This window comes from Micromesistius poutassou (assembly GCF_964030765.1).
Source record: "Micromesistius poutassou genome assembly, chromosome: 16".
NCBI lineage: Eukaryota > Metazoa > Chordata > Actinopteri > Gadiformes > Gadidae > Micromesistius > Micromesistius poutassou.
This window is the reverse complement of record NC_140286.1, coordinates 13079057-13096556: the sequence shown is the minus strand read 5'-3', so window position 1 is coordinate 13096556 and position 17500 is coordinate 13079057. Positions and strand designations below refer to the sequence as shown.

Genomic DNA, 17500 nt, shown 5'->3' with positions numbered 1-17500 from the left:
TTTGTATGGTGTGTGTGTGTGTGTATTTGTATGGTGTGTGTGGTGTGTGTGTGTGTGTGTGTGTATGGTGTGTGTGTGCGCTCTGTGGTCGTGCGGAGGGCGGGCGGGCGGGCGCGGTGAGGAAGCGCTGTGTGCGTACGCAGGGCCCACCAGCGCACTGCGCGGCGGTGGCGGTGGCGGCGGAGTCGGGGCAGCGTGTGGGTGGCAGGAAACCGCTTGTTTGTTGTTGTTCTCCAGTCTCCTTTCCACGGCGCGGCCGCACCGTGGAAAGGAAGCTCATCGTAATAAGCCGCAGACGGCGCCGTCTCAAGGTGACAGTTGATCGTGGAAAATAGGAAGACGACTCCGCCCACCGCCACGCAACCCCCTCCAATCTGCTTTCCATCCGGGAATGCATCTGTCAAGGTTGTGACACACGCACACACACACACACCGCCCAGACTCAAACCAACGGCCAACTGCGTTCGTCCAACCACTCTGTTGCCCCTCGTCCGACCCGCGAGATAACGTCGGGTGGCGCTAGTCCGCCCCTCTCACACACCGCGCTGATTCGCTGCTTCCGATCAGCGTATCCGATGGCTCGAAACATCAGACCGCCAACGCTCTCTGAATTTGCACGTTGAATCGGACCGGACACCGTCGGCGCGGTTCCAAAAGCTTCTCCAACACAGCTGGACACACCGGACAGATTTGTTCCTGAACTCGTCCTGGTCTCCCCAAACGTTTCAGATGGCCAACGGTTGGGCCGGTGTGTTCCACGCTTTAAGGTTAGCTGAAGGGTTGCTTCGGCCAATAGGGCAACGGGATTCAGACCCTTGGTGTTCTTTAAATCCTATTGTACTTTGTACCAAGAAAATAATTATTTGACGATCTTGATTAGATCTCTTTATTTTCTTATTATCAAATAGTTTTTTTTTGTCTGCAAAAGTGATTTACAACTTTATGGCACATGATAAACCATACCACACACTCAGCTAGATTAAGGCAACGCACGTTATCTCTCTAATCTCAGCGTGATAACTCAGCTAAGATGTGTGTGTGTGTGTGGGTCTTATTACTATAATACCTTATCGTGTACCCTCCCAGTGTAATCAGATCATTATGTTCAGAGGAGGGATCTTTGAAGCCATTGACCAGGGTTGTAGCCCTATTCGGCTACAAGCCCTGGTCTGTGGCCTTCATGATCTCTCCTCCCCAGCCCTTCCCTCTCCTAGTGGAGGGAGAGGGAGCGAGGGGTGGGGGGGTGCAGCTGAGCAGAGATAAAACGTTTGCGTGCATGTTGAGACAATTCCCTGCAGATCCCACACTCTCCTCGTATTCCCCCTCTGGGTCACTTCCCGTGAGCGTTCCCGTGAACGCAAGACAGTGCTGCATTGTCTCAGCCAAGCTTCGGCTTTTTTTCTTATCATATCAACGCTTGCAATGATTCACTGCAATCAGTGCACAACACCTCATGTTTTGCATTCGGCCAAGTGGCGGTCTTATCTCGGGTTGATTTATGGCTCGGCACGCAACAACGTTATTTGTTCTCCTTAAACGACATGTCTCTCTCTGCTTAGTTTTTCGAGACCAAAGGTAATGAAGAAAGTCGAACCCCAGCACATCAGCACAAACTGGAATGTGCAGTTGAACCCAACGCCGCTCAAACTTTGTTAATTTTTTCAACTTTTCAATGTACAAATGCAGGAATTGATTTAGTGGGTTAAAAAATGTTTTTGCATGAGCTCAGTCACGCAGACATTGTTTTTGTGAATCGCTTCACAGATCTTTAATAGTCTTTGTTTTTAATGCAGCTCGGTTGCAGTCCAACGGAGCCGGGTGGTTTAACGGACTCATTGGCTCATTACCATTTCTCTATTGTAGAGCAACGCTTTTGACTGCAGGAAGAAATCCTAACCGTGAAATCTAAACAGTTTCATGGGTTTATTTATTATCAAAAAGTGTCATCGATTCGTTGCTAAGACCGTGTTTCTAAGATCCTGACCAAGCATTTCACTCCAGTATATTATACTCCTTTCTCTACTCCCAAGGGTGTGGGGAAGTTTGCGGAAGGGAAGAGTGAGCGCTGAATGTTTGATGGTCTAAGGTCCAACGGTGGTTTATAGCGCCAATCTCAAACCCCTGACTGAGCAGTGCAGTTCTCCTAATCTCCATCTTCAGTATTAAATGTCGGGGACAGGTCAACCCACTGCTCAGGGCCTTAGTCTCCCATTCACATTTGAGTTGTCCACAATCTACCCCACGCCCTTGAGCAACAGGCCCGCGTAACCCCTCCCTGCTGCTTCACGAGACGTAGCCAAAACCTACTGTAAGTCCCGGCGAGATGAAAGCATCCACCGAGCGAGCCAATAGCAAACACTCCCCTCACCCTAGATCATAGTAAACGACTCGGCCGTTTCCTCCCTGGGGCGTCCGTCCGTGTCTCTGTGCAGCGGTCCGGCCCGGCGTGCTGGTGCTGGAGGTCCTGGACGTGCGGGAGGAGTGCAGCATGCAGCTGGTCCGCTGCGAGCAGCGCCGGCCCCCCGGGGGGGAGACCTTCGCCGCCGCCGCCGCCGCCCGCCTCCTGGTGCTCTTCGACAGGGAGACCTCCGCCCAGCTGAGGCCCGCGCCCAGGGACGTCATCCACGTGTACCCTCCGTGGTGAGTGGGATTGTGGGTAATGTAGGCCCCAGGGCGCTTGTGGGGAAGAGACGGCCACCTTAAAAACAGACACGACAGACACCCGGGTCCCACCAGCCAAATGTGTGCCGTGCTCTTTGACAAAAACATGAGGACTGCAGAAGAAAAGCAGCAACAAACCAAAGGTGTGAATGAATTATCAAAGCATGATCATGTTACTAATTGCCACCGAGCATAAAGGTAAAGCTGTAGAAGTGTCAGTAGAGCCGCCGGCGTAGCCTAGGGGCGCTATTTTGGTTAATTCTGGTTCAGCAGCGTAGAACAGGTTCGACGTCGTTGCGGGCCTTGAGGCCTGCTGTCAAACGGCACACCGGAAGACCTACTTCGAAGCGGTTCAGTGTTACATTCACATTAAGGGTCGTTTTAATTTGCATAGAAGCCAACGGTAGCAGAGTGGAGAGATCGATGAAGGTCAAAGGTAAGAAGCGTCTCCCAAAAAAACAAGTCAACAGCGGTCCACACAACGGCAGCGTCAGAGGCCAGATGTGCAGATGGGGAGTTGCCTATACATCCAGGGTGCGGGGGAGGAGGTTGGGGGAGGAGGATGGGAGAGATGGTGGGTGGGGGGAGTGAAGGATGGGAGAGGAGGTGGGGGAGTGGGGGGGGAGGAGGAAGGGAGAAGGAGTGGGAGAGGAGGTGGGTCGGGGAGTGAGGGGGTTGGGGAGGGGGGGGGGAGTTATACATGGCGGCTGTTGCGAGCGGCCCAGCGGTGGAGCCCAGCTGTAGGGAGTTTGCGTCCCGCGTGCGCTGGACGATCCAAGCTGGCGGAAGCTCAGGGCCTCCTCGGCGCTCTGACGTCACCCCGCTGCTCCAGGGAATGCTCAGCATTCCTCTTCCTGGCAGCAGTTAGGTCATTTCCAAGCAAGCTGGGGGGGGAAAAACACTGGGATTATTTTCTGGTGCATTTGGGGAAGAGAGCGAGGGAGCCAGCGGAGGGGATTGGAAACACATGCGGTTTTTAAGCGTGTCATTCGCTTTTGTGTTCAAACTGACTTTTCTTTCTTTCTTTCTTTTCCCCCCCTCTGCACGATTGTACTTTTTCTTTTTCTTTTCTTTTTTTTTTCTCCTCGTCCTTAATCGCAAGCTTGTGTGGAAGAGAGGAGGCCTCGTAGTGTTTGAATGCGCTGCCTTTGTTGCGCGAAATCATATCTGACTGTTGCGGGGCGGGGGGGGGGGGGGGGGGGCGGGGGTTGGGGTGTGCTTTGAATCAGCTCTTACACACTGAATGTAGGTCATATCGTTTCTTGAATAGTGCCCTTTACGGACAAGAGAGGGGCAGAGAGAGAGAGAGAGCCTTTTTGTTTTATTTAATTTTTCTACATCACACATCTTCCGCCATATATCATCAGCACATCAGAAGATCAGCACTGGAGTCTCGGGGTGGAAAAACACAGAATCCAGTTCAATCTCGGCGTCTGGTGAAATTCCTCTTAGCGGCTTCCTGTGTGACGCTAGCCGCGCCGCCTCCCCCTCCACACTCCTCCAGTGAGTGAGTGGGCTGGCTGGCTCCTCCCCCCCCACTCCTACGCACCTTGTGTGTCTGAGCGGGGAGGAGGTGGGGGGCGGAAATACCTGTCGGCCTTACTCACAGCCGAGCTGTGACGGCAGCAGCCCGGGCCACTCCTTAAGCACTGCCTGTAACCTGTACCCGGGATCGGGATGTTGATGATGCTGCCGCTGCCCACTCACCTGTACGGGACGCTAGCCAGCCGCACTTCCTGCCTCTGTGTTCTTTTTTTTGTTTCACCTGTGCACCTGAACAGCACGTTCCACTCGTGTTCCCCGCCCCGGGGCGATTAGATGAACGTCACACATCCGGTGCTGGGTACACTATGGGGGTGATGATTTTGTTGTACCAGGAAACGGAGGATTAGTGTTGGGAGATTCCAGTTAGTGCAAATTAGTGAGTAACGATGAAGGCGCAAAGTTGAATGGATAGGTGTTTTTATTTGTTTTTATTTATTTTGAAGTTTTTTATTTTTAATTGTTGGGGTCGTAGCAGTAGACCTGTCAGACCTTATTTAGTTTTTTCCGACGTGTGAATTGAATTTGATGAAATTAATCTGAAATAGGAATCGTTCCCAAACGTGGAATATGCACCACAAAAGAGAGGGTCTTTTTATTTGTATTTGACTTTTATTTTCTTTTCTCTTCCAAATCCAAGAGTGTTCAATTACATTTACATTTACATTTAGGGGCATTTAGTAGACACTTTTATCCAAAGCGACTTAAAATACGTACATTTGTCAGAAGAAAGAGAAACCTCAATATATCACTCTTAGTACAGTAAGGATATTTATAGAACCAAAGTGCCAAGCACTAACAATCGCCAGGTTAACCCATTCCCCCGTATACAACAAGGATAGCTAGGATCAAACGCTACACAATGCTAAGTACTATTCTTAAGTGCCAGGACGTACAAACATACAACAAGTGTGTAAGATTACCCCCGGGACCGAGGTCTTGGGGACGGGCTGCGACACGCAGAGGAGCCGGAGCCACCAAGACTGCCTGGCTGTGAGTCAGAGGACGGCATACAGGAAAAGAGCCGTCATAACACTTACAGCGCAAATGTTTATACCTGCTTTTCAAACGGCGTTGGAAGCGCCAGCCCCCTTCAAAAACCACCTTTTGGCAGAAGCCTTGTTTATTGTTGTTCGGAAACACGCCTGTGGCTTTCACATCAACACAACGGACATGGAGGGCTCGAAGGCGCTCACACTCTGCTCACTCTCAAAGCGCGTTCTTCTGTTTGTCATTGAGCTTCAGAATACACATGCCTGCACCGCAGAATGGTGTCAATGTTTTGTTTCGTGGAATTATGAAAACATGCGTAATTGTTGACATGCAAGTTAACCAATGGGAACATATTTGCGTCTTGCGCTGCATTCTAGTGAAAACAAACCCGTGCCTGATGTTCGTTGTTGTGTTTGACATTCATGTGGTATTTAACAAACCTCCCCCCCCCCCCCGCCGTTTGTGTTGGTGCAACAACCACTTCCATTCAAAGGTAATTTGGCACATACACGCAATCTTAGCAAAATCACAGCCCACGCGTGATTCTGACGGAGAGGAACGGGGTTTCACACCGTGCCTGGCGTTATCTTATCAATATCCCCTGTAATGTAAATCAAAACAATATGAATTATCCTGTTCATTCCACCATATGTGCTGCATTCAGAGGCTGCTCTGGTATGGCTCATAAAGCAATGCTAATTCATCTCCGTCCTTCCGCGCAGGCAAAGACTTGACGTCGAAGACGAGGGCACCACCGTGATCCTCAACACGCACTTGAGTCAGAAAGTGTACTCTGACTCAGAAAACACCAACCCACAGGCCCAGCCCAGGCCCCTGCCCCCACGGGCCAGATGTGTGCCCTACTCTTTGTCAAACACATTCGGCCGGCACGGAGTGGACGCTGTCAAACGGAAAGACGCCACCGCCGAGCAGGTGAATGGATAATCGAATCACGATCATATTTCTGAAAACCTAATGGAAGCATCGTGTTGTGTCTCAAAGCCCCCGCACTGCAATTCCTCGTAGCGGTTTCCTCGGAAACCGAGACACACTCGAAAAAATCCCGCGAGGGGGATCGATACTCTGACGACTGTACTTGTTTCAATCACACCGCTGGCCTCGAACCAAGAACCTGCCTGCCAGACCAACGGGGGAACATGTACTCTGACGTCTTTGCATTGTGTTGCATGTAACCCGACCACCACCCCCCCCCCCCCCTCTCTCTCTCTCTCTCTCTCTCTCTCACTCTCTCTCCCCCCCCCACCACAGGTTGCCAGCGGCGAGGGGGTCGCTGGAGGTGCGGGGGATATGGACTGGGCCCCGGGGCACTCCCTCCTGGAGGTCATCGAGGCGCTGGGGCAGCCGGGCTCCGTGGGGCCTGAGGTTCGGGTGGTGGTCCAGAGGGTGTACTCCTCCTACGTGGCCGACCGGCCCGCCGTGTCTGCGGTCCGGCCCAGGGCGCCGCCGCCGCCGCCCGTGGCCCCGCCCCGGAGGAGGGGCCGAAGCAGGTACGGCGTGGTGTGAAATGAGTTGTACCCCTTCCTGTACGTCCGCCGCCGCCGCCAGCGGTCGGTGAGCGCAGCGCCGGCGGTCGATCCCTATGTCACATCCGCAGATGCGACGCTATTGTACATTGTACATTGTTCTCCGCCCCCCCCCTCCCCAAAACGCAGCCCCCCTTTAAAATAACTCCTGGGGTCCCGCTTTGCATACCTCTCCTGGACGGGCACCCCGGCCCTCGATAGTCGTGCTATTGTTCGCTGTGCAGGAGCCCCCCCCCCCCACCCACCCCCCGCAGAGGGGCTCACGCTGTCTCCAGCCATATGGCTCTGCTTGACAAAGGACACAAACATTTCTAATTGAATCCAGCCACCCCCCCCCACCCCGTCCCTCTCTCTTCGACCGGAGAGAGGGGAGAGATCCAGGCCAGCAGCTCTCTGTGAGGACAGAGTGATTCTCTCTCTCTCTCAGAAAGCCTGTGCATGCAGGACTGTGCCAGAGCTGAGTAAGTCCCCCCCTCCCTCCCTCCCTCCCTCCCTCCCTCCCTCCCTCCCTCCCCGTTTTCTAGTCCACTGGGGGGCAGAGGTTTGCAGCTCTATCGACTGCCAGGGAGTGAAACAAAAAGCTGGAGCGTTTCTGAAGCACTCTAATCCTAGCTCTGCTCAAGTCCATGACTGTGCAGCGTTGGGGTCCGGCCAAAACCCCATGTCGGTTTACCGACACGAATAAAGACGGTTCTGAATTGGTAATCTGCGAGCGCAGGCCTGAGCGTGTATCACTGCTTAATGGAAAGACGTGCACCCTTCAAGTGCTAAATAGTTGACATATTTCGACGAAACGAATAAACGAAACGTGAAGCCACAGCAAATATATCACAAACCACAGTGTCGTTTGCGGCGAGCCGAACACCCCCCCCTCTTACGGTAACATTTCGACTTCAAACATGTGACGGATTCCCAGGAAATAGCAACATCTGGGGAAAACACTGCGTTACTCACAGGCCCGGGAAGATCGGGACCGGTGCAACGCGGTGGCGTTTACTCAATGAATCACGGAAAGGTCAGACGTCAACCGGGCAGCGAGCGTGGCCCTCGCTAACCCCTACGAACCCCTCCAGCGGCGTGGTGTTGTTTTGATGTTTATTTATATCTTGGCCTTGCCCCCTTCACGTGCCCTCCCCAAACCCCCCCCCCCTCCTCCTCCCCGGGCCCACGGAGGGTGCAGGCCAGGGCGAGAGGACCTCGAGGAAGGGGAGCTCAGCTGACACGGTGACCGGGTAACGGGACACCGGTCCCTGACATGCTTACCCCCCCCGCCCACCCCCACCCCCGCCTCTGGTAAACAAACACTGGAGACTCTCAGGCCCGGGCCCGCACTCTGCCCCCTAACCGGATTGAGCCGGTACGGACGGCGGTGCCGGTCGTATCGTCAGTGTGTAAGGAGGGGAGGGGAGTGTAAGGGGGAGGGAGGGAGTTGGTGGGGGCGGGGGGGGGGGGGGGGGGTGGGGGTGTAGGGGTGAGGCGGTCAGCGTTAGGATCCAGGGGGAGGTGTTTTTGTTTTGTTGGGAGTGCTTAAAGCTGTCCACGGTTGCTTTTGTATGTTGGACCCACCACACACACACACACACACACACACACACACACACACACACCACACACACACACACACACACACACACACACGTGGATGGGCCTAGTTACGTTGCGAGGAAGTTGTCAGCCAAGTGCTTAATCTTCCATCGAGTCCTGATTTACACAAGTTGTGCACAAGTTGTGCCCTGTGCGTAAATATTCCACTTTTTTGTAATTACAATGAAATCAGCATCCATCTCTGGGCTGGGACGGGAGACGTGTGGTTGTTTATCATCCCCCCCCCCCCCCCCCCCCCCTCCCCCCCTCCCCCCCTCCGGCCTCGTTGGAGGGGGGGGGGGGGGGGGCTGGAGACAAGGACAGTGTGTTCCTGTAGTGGCTTGTCCCCAATCCCCCGTGAGTCACTCTCCTGGTCAGCCCGCCCGTTTGATGCCGCTTATGTTTCAGCCCCTCGTACATGGGGCCGGGCGGCTGGGGAGGAGAGGGGGGGGCGGGGGGGGGGGGTCCAACGCGCCGCCCGTGGAAGATGTTTGCTTCCCGTAAACGCAGAGCAGAATAAACAAGAAGGTTAACTGTTTACAGGGACCGAGGGAGGGTGGGAGGAAAGTCCGGCCCCCTTTTCTTTTTTTCTGCCCCGGGAACACAATGTGCTGCAGTGATCCTGTTACAACCGTGTTTATCACTCGCCCCGCTCTGATTGGTGGACAGGCAGGAGGGAGGAACCCCCCCCCCCCCCGCCCCCCCAGCCCCTAACTGACTGCCAATGAGGCCTTTCTGCTGGGTTTCTAACACGAGCTTCACTCACTCACTGCAGCCAAGCAATGCGTATGTGCATGTGCACACTGCAGAGCGCCCCTTGAGTGAAAGAGTATATGTGTGTGTGTGTGTGTGTGTGTGTGTGTGTGTGTGTGTGTGTGTGTGTGTGTGTGTGTGTGTGTGTGTGTGTGTGTGTGTGTGTGTGTGTGTGTGTGTGTGTGTTTGGACAGGCTCAATGGAGCCCTGTTCCTGGAAGAACCTCCGACTTGCTGAGAATTTTGTGATTGCTCACAATAACAAATTCCTAAAATCAGCCTGTGACTGAATCCGGCCAATGGGGCGAGGGCTCGGGGAGCGAGGCTGGGCCGTTTGAGGAAGTGAGGCTGTGAACAGTTAGAAGGGAGGGACTGCGCGGAGGAGGTGGTTGTTTATGTCAAACGGGCAGAACACTGAGCTACAATGCCTCAATCTGTCATCCCCCCCCCGATCAGATTTCATGTTTAAACAAGTTGTGGAGTTTGGGTGCTCCATGCTTGGTAAATATTTTGCAGATAATGTCGAAGCTGTCAAAGGGACAGCTTTTTTTTTTGTTTTCAAATCCATTTTTTTGGGGGGGGGGTTTCATATCGGTTTTATTTGATCCGTTGAACCGTTTGTAGGTATTGGTGAACGTCACAACGTTATTGCATATACAGCCTATAGGCTTTACCAGCATGTGGCGTTGTCTGAGTTCCAGTCAGCCGTATGTGCTGGTTATTATCCTGCGTGTTTCAGCCTGTTTGTTCTCTGAGCTCATGCAAACTGTGTTCATTATTGATAAGCAACACCGGAGTACACCTTTGAGGACTCGCACACACACAATATAAGGCCCGTCCCAGAATCAGTAAATATTTACGTTGTCTTTCCAATGTGTGCGTTTATCTCATGTTCTCAACGAATGCCCTGGACTTTCTTGACAGACGTGTTACGAGGCCTTTACACACGCGCTGTTTGCTCTGACACATTCCCCTCCCCTGTGAGCGTGTCCGTTGACGTCCAGACTTTGAGCCTAGATTCACCTCGTGTTTTCTAGCGCTCGAGAAAGACAGCCGGTTCGATTCCCCTGCGCCGCTCCATTTTATATCGGCGGAGCGTTTCATATTGTTTGTGCAAAACAAGACGGACCACTTCAACAAAAACAAGTCGGAATAACCCTTAGAAAAAAAAGAAAGAAAAAAAAAACAACATCCCGCCAAAAATAATTTCCAGAATGCTGTTTGGGGCGTCTATTCTGAAGTCCCCTCAAATAAACCCAGACGTCCTCTGTGCTTACCAACACTCACCGTTTATAGGACCAATCAGGTGGTTAGAAGAACCACCGCACAACCGTCCCTCGAGATACGTGTGTGAACACGCACACACGCGTGCACACGCACTTACACACACACACGCGCGCGTGACCAGTTGCGCAGTGTGTGTGCGTGCGTGCGCGCGTGTGTGCGTGTGCGCGCGCTATGGACCCATGTGACATGAGCTCCAGTGTTGACTCCCAGCGGCTGGTGTCGGGGCCGTGTCTGGGCACGACGGAGGGAGCCGAGGTGGCGGCGGAACCCGTTTGGTCTCTCCCTCTCGCTGGGAGCCGCGGCGGTGGCGGCTCGGAGGAGCGCGCCTCAGCCTAGGCCCCTCTGGAGGCCAAAGACACACAGGCCTGATCCAAGTCAGAGGCAACCTGTTGGACCGCCGCCGCCCGCCACCGCCGCCGCCGCTGCCGCCGCCGCCGCCCCCGCCAGCAGCCAGTAACGCTGAGTGCAATGTTAGGAGAACGCGGTGCGCCTTCTTACACCCAGGGCGTTTAGCAGACGATGGCAATGAGTACATTTGTCTGACAAAGGAGAAACAACAATTTATCGCTGACGGTGCAGTAAGGATGTGCATAGAACCAAGTGCCAAGCACTAACGGTCGCCAGGTTAACCCGTTCCCCGTATGCAACAGAGATAGCTAGGATAAGACGCTACACGATGCTCAGTACTATGTTTCAGTGCAAGGATGTAACATACAATAAGTGCGTACATTAAGTGCCAGGACGTACAACATACAATAAGTGCGTAAGAGGGGTGCGGGGGGGAGGGTATGCAGAGTCTCTGAACTTTGAAACGTCTTCTGAAGTAGCTTTGCACACTAGGGCCCACTCAGAACTCAGAACTCAGACTCAAGCGAGCTTCCGGTGACGGCCGGTTTACGGTTTCAGAACAGATGACCTCTACCCCGGGGTACGAGTTGGCTCCATCGTTGGGTTAGGGCAGTGGTTCTCAAACCTTTTCTGTCATTCCCCACACATGGAGGGTCGGAAATTGTCAAGGCCCACCACCCCAACAGAACAATGTTGATTTCATTATTTTCACCTTATTTGATTCCATGTCAAATTTTGCTCCTGACCCCCACATCTGGTTTGATTGTTTTTAATTTCCTAGTCTGCATATGGGCCCATGAATGATTGCTTTGTTTGGATGTGGCTATTCTGTCCATTGGCAATAAAGAAAGGCATTGAAAAGACAGGCAAAACATTTTCCTCTTGCTTGCTGCGGCCCACCTGTCAGATCTCTATTCCCCACTAGTGGGGCCTGCCCCACGCTTTGAGAAACAAGGGGTTAGGGTGACCTGGAAAAACACAGGCTAATGACAGGCTTGAAAAGCCATCATTGCTATTCATTGCGTCAGCATAGAAAAGGCCAGCTCTGGGGGACTAGTTGTACTCTCCATCTACAACATGTTTTTTTTTAGCTCACAGCATGAGTCGCCATGGTCATTTATATTCGGCCATTCCCTGAATTGAACATCTCCGATTAACCTGGTGATCCAGTTCCTTGAAAAGGGGCCTAGTTGTTGACAAGGGAAAATGTCTTGGTGAAAGTGAATCCTTCAAGTGTAGCTTGCTGCACTCCTCCCTCACATGAGCCTCATTGTTCCTGGTGTAGTCTTTCACCGATGGACGCGGATGCATGTCATGTTATTGTTTATTTAAATGCACTTCAAAGTCCCTTGAGTCTAATTGATACTCTTATTCATACATACATAAATGAATACCGTTATGCATACTCCACTAATGATACTTGAACAATTCATACTCTTACTCATGCTGTGATAAATAATACATGCTCTTATGTCATGCTCTTCATCATTCTCTAATAATATATACTCTTCACTCCCACTCCAATAATTCATACTCCAATAAATCACACTTGTATATGTCATACTCTTATTCTCACTCTAATAATTCCTACTCTAATAAGTCAGTGGTGTGGTGAATGCATTGAATGAATGTTTTTCCCCCTCAGGCTGTGCGCCCTGGTGCAGGATGGCCATGGTATGTTCAGCGTGGTGCAGCTCCAGGCTCTGTCCTCTGACGTGGAGCTGCAGCGCTACACCCAGAGGTGGCAGGGGAGGGCCTGCTCCCTCAGGAACATCAAGGTGGTGCAGCGGGTTACTCGGGAAAGGTGAGGCCACACACGCACGCACACACGCACGCACGCACGCACGCACGCACGCACGCACGCACGCACGCACGCACGCACGCACGCACGCACGCACGCACGCACGCACAAACAAACAAACAAACAAACAAACAAACAAACAAACAAACAAACAAACAAACAAACAAACAAACAAACAAACAAACAAACAAACAAACAAACAAACAAACAAACAAACAAACAAACACGCGCACAAACAAACAAACAAACACTCTCACTCATGCGCACGCACACACACACACACACACACACACACACACACACACAGGCTCACACATGCTCACACGAACACGCACACACATACTCACGCTCACACGCACACACACACCCTGGATAGCGTTTATATTTGCCCAGGCTATCGCTACTAGCAGGGGGCATAGACCCAAAATAAAAGATGAGACACTGGTTTCCAACCAGTGTCTGGTTTCCAACCAGTGTCTGGTGCAGTGTCTGGTTTCCAACCAGTGTCTCATCTCAACATCATACCCTCGTATTATCCAGCTCAGAGTCGAGAGATACACCTGATCTTCCCATAATCCCCCCACTAGTCTTTAGCTTCTCCTCCGATACCCCCACCACCACTAGCCGTTAGCTTCTCCTCCGATACCCCAGGATGAAGGATGAGGACGGGCACCTTCTGGCAGCCGAGGGCCCCCCCCTCATCCCGCCGTGTGTTGTGGTGGGGGTCCCGTGTGTTAACATGTAAAGCAACACCGAGGTCAGCTTGACTCTCCTCGCGGGTTTCCACAGCAGGGAGCCCAGGATTAGCAACAGCACGAAGAGCGGGCGTGTTGAGGGGGCGTTCAGTGATGGGACCGGGGGTATGGAGACACGCTCGGTGTCCCGCATACCAGACGGTCTGAAAGGCCTCCAGGGGACTCGTGACAGGTGACCCCCCACCAGCACGTGGCCTATTTTAAAGGTGGGGGATCAGACTCGGCAGAAGTGGAAAATAACATTCATATGTATCTTTTAATGCACTTGAGGTGTATAATATGTTTCATGGTATAATACCGTGAAAATATGAGTTTTGTTTTTGTAACCTTAGACCAAGCCCTTTATATTTAAATTTGACATACAGGTGCATCTCAATAAGTTTGAATATTGTGGAAAAGGTACTTCATTTCAATAATTTGATTTAAAAAGTGAAACTCATGTATTATAAAGATTCATTACACCCAAAGTGGAATATTTCAAGCCTTTATTTGTATTAATCTTGATGAGTATGGCTCACCGCTCATGAAAACCCCAAATTCAGTATCTCAGATCTATGTTGGTGGATTGAATCTAAATAATATGCGTGAGTTTAACTTTTTAAATTGAATTACTGAAATGAATGAACTTATCCACAATATTCTAATTTATTGAGATCCATAGAGGGGACCAATGTTGCACCTCCATGTTTGTACAGTGGCCCAGAACAGACAAACAAACCCCAGAGAGAACACGCTTGTAAACAACAATCAAAGTCCCTATCTTCACTTGTTAGCTAGACCTCCTTTAGTTTTACCGACGACATCACTGATTACCATTGATAAATCTATCGCGGAACACGTGGCCACTCGATGCTGTCATAGACAATGGCGGCATTTCAGTCCAACCCATGGGCCAATTACAGGCCAGTCAAGGCCATCGTCGCTTCCTCCACGTTGTTGGAAAGGGAGAGGTGGGTGGGGGAGTGGGGACGCATGCAGTTGGTTGCAATCTGCAACCTCACTGCTAGATGCCACTAAATCCTACACACTGCTCCTTGCTCCGACTAATCAGCTTGACTGATTCATAAATGGATAAAATATTTGCATGATGTGACACATTCATACACACACGCACACACACAGGCACACACACGCACCGTGTGATGCATGTGATGCGCTCCATTATTCACCGGGTTTTACTTAAAGCAGCAACCGGACTCCGACTCTTCTGAGATCGTGTCTCGTGCTCGCAGACACGACGCAGGGTCTGCAGTATATTAGTATGTTTTTGCAACGCTGCATATTTTTTGCAAAAAATGCACGAAACTTCCCGGCGGTCTGACATTTCCAGGGCGTTCAGTCAACTGCACGAACGTCAAAGTCTTCAAAGAGTCAAAGAGACGGGCCGTCGTCCTGACGGGTGACGCGAGATCACCTCCGAGCCCGGGCTCACTGGACTTGAATGGGCTGCGGAACGGGTTCTTCACAAAGGAGCACTGTGATTAAGGGCTCGACCGACCGGTTGTTAAACCACCCACTGACGAACCGCAAGGCCACTCGGTATCAGCGAGGAGGAAGCCACGGTGAACTCTGAAGGAGAGACGAGTAAGAACTGACACGGCCCCTCTCTGGCGACGAGGCGGGAAGCGGCCTTATCACGGCATCTAATAAAGAGAAGAAAAAAAAGTGTTACTTTCACTCCAAATATCAGATTGTCTTCACCTAAAACCTCAGATGTTGTCAGAGTTGTGTGTGATCCAACTGTGTAATCTTGACACACACACATACACGCGCACGCGCACACACACACACACACACACACACACACACACACACACACACACACACACACACACACACACACACACACACACACACACACACACACGCACACGCACAGATTACGGTTGCAATAGCGGTGCACTTACAGAAAGAAAAAGAAAAAAAAGAAAACTGTTGCTGAGAATATGTTAGTCTCTTTCAGTTTGGTACCTGAGCCTTGTTTAAAAAAAAAGAAAGAAAAGATTGCAATCACCGCAGGGTGTGTGTGTGAGCCTGAGACACACATCCCACCGTCCACTATATCAGAACATGCTTGTTGATATCTGTCAGTCGGTGCTACCAGCCCTGGCACGCTCTCTCTGGCTTCGCTAATCCTGTGAAACGGTAAAACAAATTGCAGTTACAGACCTCGCTTTCAATGGGAGGACAAATGTGTGAAAAAATCGGTGAAAGGCTACACCAGGAACAAAAGTGACGACAAGCAAACCTCCATGTCATTAATTTCCCACTTCGCTCTTCACCTTAATCTCTCTCTCTCTCTCTCTCTCTCTCTCTCTCTCTCTCTCTCTCTCTCTCTCTCTCTCTCTCTCTCTCTCTCTCTCTCTCTCCCTTCCCCCCCTCTCTCTCTCTCTCTCTCTCTCTCCCTTCCCCCCCCCTCTCTCTCTCTCTCTCTCTCTCTCTCTCTCTCTCTCTCTCTCTCTCTCTCTCTCAGGTACGGTAGAGCTTTCCATTTGATAGACAGTGTCTGGCCTCCAACGATACCCTTTCAGGTACATGCTGACAAGTTTAATGCTGCAGAAATTCTTGGTCCTTCTCATCTGTAACTCTCCCTCGTGTCAAAGCCGTGGTTCGTCTGTTTCCCGCGCTCGTGTTGTTTTTATTGAAACTTTATTAATTCCACTTCAATAGAGGTTTTGCCTTCCTGTTTGTTTGTTTGTTCGTTTTTTTTCCATCTGCAGTTCATTTATATTCCTGCAGGAAAACAGATTTATAGATCTTTCTCTCGGCTAGAAATAAATATATAAATCAAGTGTGGGAAAATGTCAAATCAATGATTACTCCGCCCTTCGCTGAGTTGAGTTCGCTGAGTTTGTTTGGCCCAACGCGGCTGGATGTCTCGTTCATAAATACTTTGATTAAAAACACGTATTCTGCATCGTGGATGGTGTTTGTGGTTAAGGGTTCCAACCCCAGCCTGACTTTGTCTTTGTTCTTGGTTTGATTCCCTGATACCCCCAACCCACATGTAGATACCCATGAGCACAACACCTAACCCCCTCTATCTGCTCCATAAGTATCTGTACCCTGAATTCAATGACTCAGTAGTTGAACGCACTTATTGTAAGTTGTACGTCCTTGCACTTAAAAATAGTACTTGGCATTGTGTAGCATCTTATCCTAGCGATCTTTGTTGTGTACGGGGGAACGGGTTAACCTAGTGATTGTTTCCGGTAATGCTCGGCACTTGTTTCTATGAACATCCTGAATGTACCGACAAGAGATATACTGCTGTTTCTCTTTCTTCTGAAAAATGTACTTCTTGTAAGTCGCTTTGGATGAAAGCGTCTGAACCTCAATGTGAACGTGATCACGCTTCGTTCACTAACGCGACGGCCGCCGTCTCACAGGGCAGAGGGGCGGGCGGCGCTCCCGGCTTCTACTACCTGCTCTCTGGCCAGGAGGACTCTGTGGAGGCCCTGGGGGGCCCGGCCCTATCGCCTCTCTACCTCCCCCCCAAAGAATTAACCCTCCGGGCCGTCCTGCAGGTGAGCCACGCCCCCCCCACCCCCCCCCCCCCCAAATACCTTCTTGCCTTTGTCATACAATGATCAACATAACCCGACACACACAATTCTCTGTGTGTGTTTTTTTTTCCGCCTGTGGCGTTTGTTTCAGAGCGCCGTCGCCGCGCCTTGTCACAGTTTTACGGCGACCGTGGTGTACGCCGGCATTCAGGTGCGTCCACCTTTGCCTACTCTGGTGAGACGCGAAGTGCTCGTAAAAAAAAAAAAAAAAAAAAAAGGAAAAAGATCACTGTAGACGATATCTAACCGAGCAAACAGCGGACAGCGGAGCCTCCCTACAGTCGTCCACAGTCCACGGAGGGCCCGGATCGTTGGACTCTTGCGATAAGAGTGGGCTCTGACGTGTGGGGGGGGGGGAGGAGGCCGTCCTATCTCCTGTGTGTATCAGAGCACTGTATGAGCGCGGGCATTCTTCCAGCCATTGATCCGGGGCAACCTTTACACTTTGGCCCGCAGATATCAGCGCAGAACAAAGCGCTGGACTTTGCCTCGCTCTCGCGCCACCGGTGGCCCCCCGCTCGGAGCCCGGCGCGAGCGTGCTCCAGCGTGCTAGTGCTCTGTATGTAGGCCGTGGGCCGGCACTGTTTGACTAGCGAAGGAATGCCTGAACCCACCTCCATATCTGTGTGTACTCACGGACCGAATAGTTCTAATATTGACCAGACAT

General features: G+C 51.6%; 1 protein-coding gene across 4 annotated transcripts in view; it reads left to right on the top strand.

Annotated features, from left to right (window-relative positions):
• Nucleotides 1-17500, top strand: part of spidr (scaffold protein involved in DNA repair) — a gene marked incomplete at its 3' end in the record, with an annotated part of 35099 nt that overhangs the window by 11050 nt on the left and 6549 nt on the right. For 3 of the 4 annotated variants that reach the window (XR_014638546.1, XM_084481216.1, XM_084481218.1), the window contains exons 9-15: nucleotides 2433-2640; nucleotides 5919-6129; nucleotides 6466-6704; nucleotides 12357-12515; nucleotides 15741-15798; nucleotides 16657-16794; nucleotides 16925-16984. Coding sequence is in view for 3 of the 4 variants with exons in the window: in XM_084481216.1 (XP_084337342.1) it covers nucleotides 2433-2640; nucleotides 5919-6129; nucleotides 6466-6704; nucleotides 12357-12515; nucleotides 15741-15798; nucleotides 16657-16794; nucleotides 16925-16984 (1073 nt within the window). The remainder of the gene's footprint in view (nucleotides 1-2432; nucleotides 2641-5918; nucleotides 6130-6465; nucleotides 6705-12356; nucleotides 12516-15740; nucleotides 15799-16656; nucleotides 16795-16924; nucleotides 16985-17500) is intronic. The other variant, XM_084481217.1, reaches the window with a different exon arrangement.